The 9095-nt window shown below is 36.3% G+C and overlaps 2 protein-coding genes and 1 pseudogene across 2 annotated transcripts; all 3 read right to left on the reverse strand.

The window, feature by feature from the left end:
• Window positions 1–652: 652 nt before the first annotated feature.
• Window positions 653–2493, reverse strand: LOC148205176 (uncharacterized; annotated as a pseudogene).
• Window positions 2494–5958: 3465 nt separating this feature from the next.
• LOC148205177 (uncharacterized) lies at window positions 5959–7499 on the reverse strand. Its single transcript, XM_088110029.1, has 2 exons — window positions 6343–7499; window positions 5959–6265 (listed from the first exon to the last, which is right to left on the reverse strand). The coding sequence occupies exons 1-2, from the start codon at window positions 7497–7499 to the stop codon at window positions 5959–5961; spliced, it is 1464 nt and encodes a 487-aa protein (XP_087966155.1).
• Window positions 7500–7506: 7 nt separating this feature from the next.
• Window positions 7507–8640, reverse strand: LOC148205178 (uncharacterized). Its single transcript, XM_088103520.1, has one exon. It carries the CDS (start codon window positions 8638–8640, stop codon window positions 7507–7509), a length of 1134 nt encoding a protein of 377 aa, XP_087959646.1.
• Window positions 8641–9095: the final 455 nt, after the last annotated feature.

Below are 9095 nucleotides of genomic sequence, written 5' to 3' on the forward strand. Positions count from 1 at the left end.
CACCAAGGCTACCAATCACTTGACACCTGATCTTTCTATTTGGTTATAAAATTTATCACAATGCAATGTATGGTCTACATTGGGGAAACAATAAAATTCTCAGCCACTACAAGAAAAGTCGCATTTATATACGGCCGAAATCCGTATATAACATCAAAAATCCGTATAAAAAGTGGTGTTATATACGGATTATATACGGTCAAAAATCCGTATATAAAAAGGGCGTAGATAAGATTACATACGGATAATTCGTATGTAACTTATATACGGAATATCCGTATATAAATTATATACGGATTATCCGTATGTAAATTATATACGGATATTCCGTATATAACGTATATACGGAATATCCGTATATAAATTACATACAGCTTGACTTGAATAGCAGACCTGGTCATCCAACATCCAAAAAGAGACAATTTACAAGACCTGCCCATACCACACAGACAATTCACAAGACCTGGACATTATATCCATTCACAAATTTGATAAATAAATTAAGTCTTTAAAACCTACAAACATGCATTTCACATTAATCATAATAAGAAAGTTTACATAATTGTTAATCATAATAAGTTCAAATAACATGAAAAAAGTCATTGAGGGAATAAGTGTGAGTCATACACATGTCCTACTTCTAAAAACATAACTAGTAATCTCCATAAACAGTATCATCTTGTGGTTGATCTGTTGGTTGCTGTGGTTGTTGTGGTTGTTGTGGTTGAACATTAGCTTGTGGCTGATTCTGGGATTGAAGAAATTGTTGTGCAATTGCGGCTGCAGGAGGTGGAAGATACTGCATCATGACACCAATAAAGCCTTGCAATTGAGAGTTCATCTGTCGAAGTTGGTCATCATGGGTTGATACTCGTGTGTGGAGGTTAAGAATGTCCTCTGCAATCGGTTGCTGAGAAGAAGATGTTTGTGTCTGTTGTATGTAACTATCGACACAGTCATCTTGAGCACTGACATTTCCAATGCCGTATACGCGTCCCTTGTACCTTCCACCAGCAACATCCAACCAACATTGGTTCCTCAATCTTTCCTCATCTGCAGGGTCTATGGGAGCACATGTTGAAGCCCCAACGGATGCTGTCTCAGATCTTATTTGAGAAAATCTGGCTTCAAACTCTTCCTGTTAAATGAATACATGATTATCGTTAAATAGATAGACCTAAGAATTATATAACCTAATAAAGAATAAGTTAGTAGAAACTAACATGTGTTCGCCTAGACCTTTCATCGACAAATTCTCCTGTTGATGCTCGAATATGTGTCTGCTGAAATATTTCATCAACATGCACTGACCGACCAAGCTCCTGTGACTGCAAGCAAAGAAGATGTAAGTTGTTAACATCAAATATTTTTAAAGTTTATCCGTATAGAAATGTAAAAATAAATTTATATGTACCAGACGAATTGCATGCTCATGCACGCTAATGGATCCCCCAGTGTGCAAACAACCACCCTTGTCAGATGTCCTGTTCTTTTTGGCCGTTTCACATTTTTGTCTATAAAGTGGCATGTTCCACTTCTCCAAAAGACCATTCCAAACAATATCCCCCATCTAATCAGGTTTTTTTCCTTCTGTTCGAGCTTTTTTAAACATCTCAGATAATCTATGAGATGCTTTTGTGTGGAAATTTTTTTTCACCTTTTCTTCATGGTTAGACCTCCATGAAACCTTTCTCTGTTGACAAAAAAGATGAATATTGGATAAGATAATTGAGGACCTTAACATATAAAATTAACTGTAGTACATAATGTAAATGAACACAAGTGTACCCTAAAACGCTCAAAGAAAACATCTCTTCGTGTCTGAGGTATTTGTCCCCATGTCACCCATGGCTCATCAAACTGTGCCTTGATGGTGGCTGTGATTGCTTTGGATGCTGTTTTTGTTGGATAAAAGCTATACCAAAATAAAAGTCAAATATTAGAATAATACAGTATATGCTTGGAACATTAAATTGATGTTTTCTTACCCTCCTCCAATAGGTGTAATGATTGGACGATTGTTGGAAACATCTTCAAAGTCATTGGCTGCTGAACTTGAACGTGGAGGGTTATCCCCTATAGGAGATGGTGATGGCATATTTGTGGGAGTTGTTGGGTTAGAACCAACATGGGGGGAGGGTGATCTCCATTGATCAGCAGCAAATTGTTGTGAACTAGGTGTCAAAGGAGGAACTTCCAACGAAGGTGGAATTGGTGGTGGAGTAGGTGTCAAACCAGGAACTTGTAATGGTGGTGGAACAAATCTAGCAGTGGAGGTAGACGTAGGTGTAGATGGCTGACTACTTGAAGCATTTACGTTATTGAAACGGTTTAACAACTTGACCATATAAGATTTCTTCTTGCCCTTCTCCTTTTCTGATTTTGCTGAAGGTGGAATAGGAGGGTCACAACCATCTGATGCCATATTCTTGAACAAAAAACAAAATTGTACGGTCAATTTATTTTTACAATTGAATGGAAAGGAAAAGTAAGAAAAGAACATTTTGTGTTATTATGATATTACCTATTAAATGTGCAGGGAAAAATTGCAAAACCTATTATTGAAGCCTTGAAAAGGAAAGGTGCTTCTGCTATGGGATTTGTTGGTTTCTATTGGGGTGGTAAGTGGCTTCCACTAAATTGGTGTTGTATTTTGCAATTTCAGGTCACCTAAAGTATAAAATACAGTATGTATTTTATACTTTACTCTTTCTCTTAGCTATAAAATGAAGTTTTTTTTTTTTGCAGTGAAAAAACTTCATTTTATAGTGCAGTAAACTGGAGAGATATTGTTGGTAAGCTGGTCTAGGTGCTGTGAAGAGTAGTGCAGTGGGAAACCTCCACCTGACAGTAATCTGAAGTTACAAGAGAGAAGTCTAATTTGAACATGAATTGATCTGAGATAGGGATGTGTGAACTGTTGGACCAGTCAACTTGTTGCTGCCAGTCAAAAACTCTAATGGACAGTTCAGATTATTCTTATGCAACTTGAGATAGCAAGTCATTACATCTGAAGATGAAGAGCTGGAAAAGAGTTGGACTTATAAACTGGTCACTTGAGTTACTTATAAATATAGCTAGTGTAGGTTTTAAGTCAGATTAGCAATCTCACATTTGTAACCTGTCATAGACAGTTGACCCATTTCTGATTTCCACTCACGGGTATACAAGGCAGAAACACATTCCATTAGATACGGGTATACAAGGCAGAAACACATTCCATTAGATACAGTTCATTCGTTCCAACAACTTTCAGTTTCTTAGTTTTAGTTTTCTGAGTCTTTGGGTTCTTACAAAGCATTGTATGATTACTCATTAGCATGTTTTCTGTGTCACCCTTGCCATGAAAGCAACTGGGTGATCATTATAAATAAAGCACACTTTTCAAACGGATTGCACTACAAGCAAGCTTTCCTTCCTATTTCTCTCAGAGTTGTTGCTGCTTTCAAGCTGTAACATTCCATTCGAGAGTCATGGTAACTATCTGCATATTGCCTGCAATATGCAGTTTTAGACTTTGCCTGTATAAGGGTTCACAGTTTTCTGGTTCATATATATTATACATTATCCACATCCCTTTTGTTATATGTTTATCTTTGGCTCATTCAAATAGTTCAAAAATGATTCTGCATGCTCATTAACAAATCAGATCACTCTTAGATGTTTATTCATTTGGTTAATTGAATGCGATGTTTTACACTGAAGGATTTGAAAGCTGAGGATAAGTTGGGAGATGTTGAGTACCAAGCAGATAAGACTACGAGACAAGGAGGATATACAGCCACAAATTCGAGTGTAGTATATATATATTAGTATGTGTGCATAAAATCAGATTCAATTTACTTTTTTATGTTTTAGTTCTTCTGTTTCCTTTTACTTTTTTAATCAGTTTTAAGTTTTTACTAACATTAATTCTTTACACATCATTCAAGCAAAATTTAGCGAGGATTGACTATTCACAGCAATTAGAAGGAATAATAGAAGATCTAATAGTAAGCAAACATAAGAAACCACAAAATGATCCAAGAAAAAAAAACTATGATTTTGGAGAGTTATGCACAGACTTCAGAAGATTAATAAGATGATCTTCTAAAGGATAGATGGTGACCATGTGAATTCCACGTGACTATGAAACTGAATCTGGTTTATACTTATAATTTAAGCAAATAATCAAAACCCAGTCTCTTCTTACAACCACTGACTTATCTTCTTTCCAAATATTCAAATATCTTCAACTAAGATCTACCCAACTAATGTCAACATCAGATCACCACACGACATAATACCCTCTTAGGACCATAGATTGAAAATTGCTCTATAATCCGTTATTGGATGATCTAACTATTAGTAGTTGATCCAATTCTAAAAGATGCCAAAAGACGATAGACTTCACAATCAAACCAAAGAGCTACTAAAATGAACACAAAACTACACTCCACATTCAACACGTATTACAAACTTAGATAAAAGCAGAGTAATTATGCGAGGGGAAACAACACCCAGATAAAAGCAGAGTAATTATTAATTTTAAAAGTATAAAAGACAACAAAAAAAGATGGATAGATAGATCTACAGTTTGGAAGCAGGAGGTGAATAATCCAATCTTTTATATTCTTGAAGATTAAAATATAAAAGATTTATTTGTAAAAATCATGTGATGTTTAAACCAGTAAAGAGATTAGATTTTCATGAATAAAACAGTTAACTGAATTGTACTGAACTAAAAAATAGTTCAGATCAGTTACTTTGAGCTGTTTTTAAGTACATTACAGTTTTCCTAAACTAGTTTATAGTTAACTATAAAATTTTACAATACAATGTAGTACAGTGTGCTTTGCCCACCCCTAATCAAAATAACACGGAAATTGAAATTACATAAATGAATTCATCACTTCTTCTTTCTCCCCTCTACAAGTATGGGTTTATGATCACCCATGGGTACACCAACACATCGTAACTCTATTCACTGCTAGAACTGTGAAATGAATCTTCATCCTCATCTTCACTTTGTCCCTCTTCACTGCATTCTTCTTCCGATTCACTTGTTTCTTCATCCATATAGCGTTCAACTGATGGTACATTGTTGGGGTCCACTTCTTCAAGACCGGCTTCTATATCTTGCAATCGGATAACTTCTTCAACTTGAATGATGTCATTAACATGTGACATTTCCTCCACTTGGTATGGCTCAATGGCATCTACCTCATTAGAGTCTATACGACCTCTAGGTTTGGTCTTTATTGCAACACACCAACCCCGTTTGTCGGTGCGCGATGCAGGATATGGTACATAATACACTTGTTCTACATTATGTGCAATTATAAAAGGATCAAACAAGATATATCTTTTATCCATTCGAATATCCACAGTGCCATACTTTGAATCCACTCTTGTCCCTATTCTTGATGGATCAAACCAATCACAATAAAATAATACAACATTCTTTTCAATGGTTGAGGTATTATACTCGAGCTCATATATGTGCTTAATGACACCATAGAAATCATCTTCACCCCCTTCTGTAAGGCCTTTAACATGAACCCCACTATTTATAGTCTTCTTGCCCTGGCTCCATGCATGGGTATGAAATTTATATCCATTGACAAAGTAGGTATGCCATTCCTTCACACATCTTAAAGGACCAAGTGATAAATCTCTAAGATGTTGGTTTCTGACACTTAAAGGATCGTTATGAACCTACAAAAATATATGAACCTATTCAATATAATTAAAAATGAATCAATATGTGAATAACAAATTTATGTCGAAGAATTTGATAAGTTGTACTTGATCCCTGAACCACAATGGGAAATTTGCATGTATATGTGTCGAACTGTTTGACTCTGAAAGTTGATAGGTATGTAAGAATGAGCTGTCCATAGGTATGAGAATATTCAGTCAATATCAATTTAATACTTAAAAACAAAATCCATAGACAAATGCAATTTATTTGGAGCCTTACTGAAGATAAGGTTGAACTTCATTGCAATTGATCAAGAGATGAACATGAGCTGATCTCAATTCTTCGTCACTTAGCCAATGAGTTGATTCCCTCCCGGAATGACGACCACCTTCGTCAAACACTGATAATGTTGTCCTTTCAACTTCAGTGTCTACTTCATTTCTTATGCTTTGTGGTGTTAACATAAAGTTCTTGAAGTAGTGTGAACAAAAATGAGTTGTTTCTTTGTGCAAATATGATGCCACTATTGATCCTTCAACCCTAGCTTTATTCTTAACTGAACGTTTAGCATATCCCATGAACCTACAATTTAAGAAAGTGGTATGTTAGTTTCAATATGTGTTGCATCTAAATTCAACAGTTGAATGAGATATTGTCACCTTTCAAATGGGTACATCCACCTATATTGGACCGGTCCACCAAGTCTTGCCTCATATGGAAGATGTACAGGGAGATGTTCCATACAATCAAAGAATGAGGGGGGGAATATTCTCTCCATCTTGCAAATAATGATTGGAATGTTTTCTTCCATCTTCCGAAGGTCGACCTCATTCAATGTTCTACAACATAAATCTCTAAAGAAATGACTTACTTTTGTAATGGGATTGAGAACATGAGTCGGTAAAGAACTAAACGCTATAGGAAGTAAGCATTCCATAAACACATGGCAGTCATGACTTTTCATCCCAATGACCTTTCCCCTATTCACATCAACACACCTTGACAAGTTAGAAGAATATCCGTCTGGCATCCTAAGATCTTTCAACCACTGACAGACCTGTTTTGATTGGTCTACTGAAAGTGTATAATTAGCTTTTGGCTTGTACATCTTTCCATTTGTATGAGTTTTGAGCTCCAAGTCTTTTCGTTTACAATACAAGCCTAAATCCATTCGGGCCTTTTCATTGTCTTTTGACTTTCCACTGACATTCATCACAGTATTAAAAATGTTGTCAAAAAAATTCTTCTCAATATGCATGAAATCAAGATTATGCCTTAACAAATTATCCTTCCAATATGGTAGATCCCAAAAGATGTTTTTTTTCGTCCAATTATGCCACTCACCGTATCCATCTATTCTTGGTGCACCATTTTCAGTTACTTTAGGATAACCATTAACTCTATTCCAAACTTCTGTTCCCGTCAAATATGGTGGCGCGTCTTCCATGTCCACTTCCCCCTTTTTGAAAGCATTCTTATTTCTCCTAAAGGCATGGTCATTTGGTAAAAACCTCCGATGGGAGTCAAACCACGAATTTTTTCGCCCATTATATAATCTAAAAGCCTTTGAATGCTCCATGCAATGTGGACAAGCCAATTTACCATGGGTGCTCCATCCAGACAGCATACCATAAGCAGGAAAATCATTAATTGTCCACATTAGCATTGCCCTCATGATAAAGTTTTGTCGCCTTGAAATATCGTATGTTATGACACCACTCCACAACTTTTTCAAGTCATCTATCAAGGGCTCTAGGTATACATCAATGCGTACTTTTGGATTGAATGGCCCCGGAATGAGACAAGTCAAAAACATGTAGGGTTTAGACATGCACATTTCTGGAGGCAGGTTGTACGGCGTGACAATTACTGGCCAACACGAATATGGTATACATTAGCTTGTATGGATTAAAACCATCGGAGCATAAACCAAGTCGAACATTGCGTGGCTCAATGGAAAAATCACGATGTACTCTATCAAAGTGCCTCCACGCCTCTCCATCACATGGATGACGCAAAACACCATTTGACGACTTGTTGTGATGGTGCCATGTCATTTCTGTTGCAGTTTCTTTTGAGGCATACATTCTTTGAAGTCTTGGAATTATTGGCAAATAGAACATGGATGTAACGGGAACTTTTTTTTTTGAACTTGCTCCTGTCTTGTGTTGTTGATACCTTGGCTTCCCACAAAATTTGCATTCAACTAACGCTCCATCCATCTTACCATATTCATTATCATAGAATAGCATGCAACCATCCACACAACAATCAATCCTCTGCGACTGTAATCCCAGCTTCGACACTATCTTTTTTGCATCGTAGTAAGTTTTCGGTAAACCACATTTGTGTGGTGTTACATCCAAAAGCATTTTTGCAAAAAAATCTATGCATTGGTTAGGAATATTCCAATTCGACTTACAAGCTAAAAGCCTCACACACATTGATAATTTGGAGTCTGATGCTCCTTCATACAAAGGCGTATTTGCCTCCAACAAAAGGTTATAAAACCTTTGAGTTTCTTCATTTGGAGCCTCTTCTATGTTAGAAGAATTTGATGCTTGGAAGGGTTGTCTTTGTATGAGAGCATCATGGACCATGTCTTCCATCGTGATAACTTGTTCATTTGGTTCACCTTCTGTCTCCACACCCCTGAAAGTGACATCATTATCTAAATCAGCTTCTTGCATGGTTTCCCCGTGATCCTCCCAAATGAAATAATTAGGCTTGAAACCGTTTTTATACAGGTGAACCTTCACAACTCTTTCGTTCAAAATCTTTGTACAATCGCACTTTGAACATGGACATCGTAGCCCCCCATCTCTTTGATAACGGTCTTGTTCACAAGCTTTAATTATAAACTCTTCAACACCCAATACAAATGACTCTTTCAACGCACCTCTTCCTCTATAACACCTATCGTACATCCATGAACGATTTGGTGGAACTTGATCCATGTTCTGTATACATATCAATTAACGACAAATTAGCCATTTCTTAATACAAGGCTAAATTAATTGAAAGTTCAACACTAAACAATCAAGTAATTGAATTTCCATCACTGCTCCTTGGAAGGTAATGTTAGGTAAGTACTTAGTCATGTTAGTTTACAAGGTTTGGCATATTACATGGGGTATAGATGTTCATGCTTTATGAAAAGTGATGTTGTTATAAAGAGTACACATGGTTGGATACTTTGGGATGTTGTTTGTGTATGAAAAAGTGTCATGGATACACTTTAAAACCATGTCTATTGTGGATATCTTGTTTTTAGCCTCTTGCATTAAGTATACATTGTTGGGGCACTTATCTATACTCTTTGACCAAGAGTGCGGGTAAGAGAGTATTGAGTATTCTCTTCCATTGTTTGAAGAGAAAAGAACGAGTTTTAAGTATGAGAGGAGTGGAAGTG

Source organism: Vigna umbellata, chromosome 1 (genome assembly GCF_029865625.1).
Source record: "Vigna umbellata cultivar VRB3 chromosome 1, Vumbellata_1.0, whole genome shotgun sequence".
In the NCBI taxonomy this organism is placed as follows: domain Eukaryota; kingdom Viridiplantae; phylum Streptophyta; class Magnoliopsida; order Fabales; family Fabaceae; genus Vigna; species Vigna umbellata.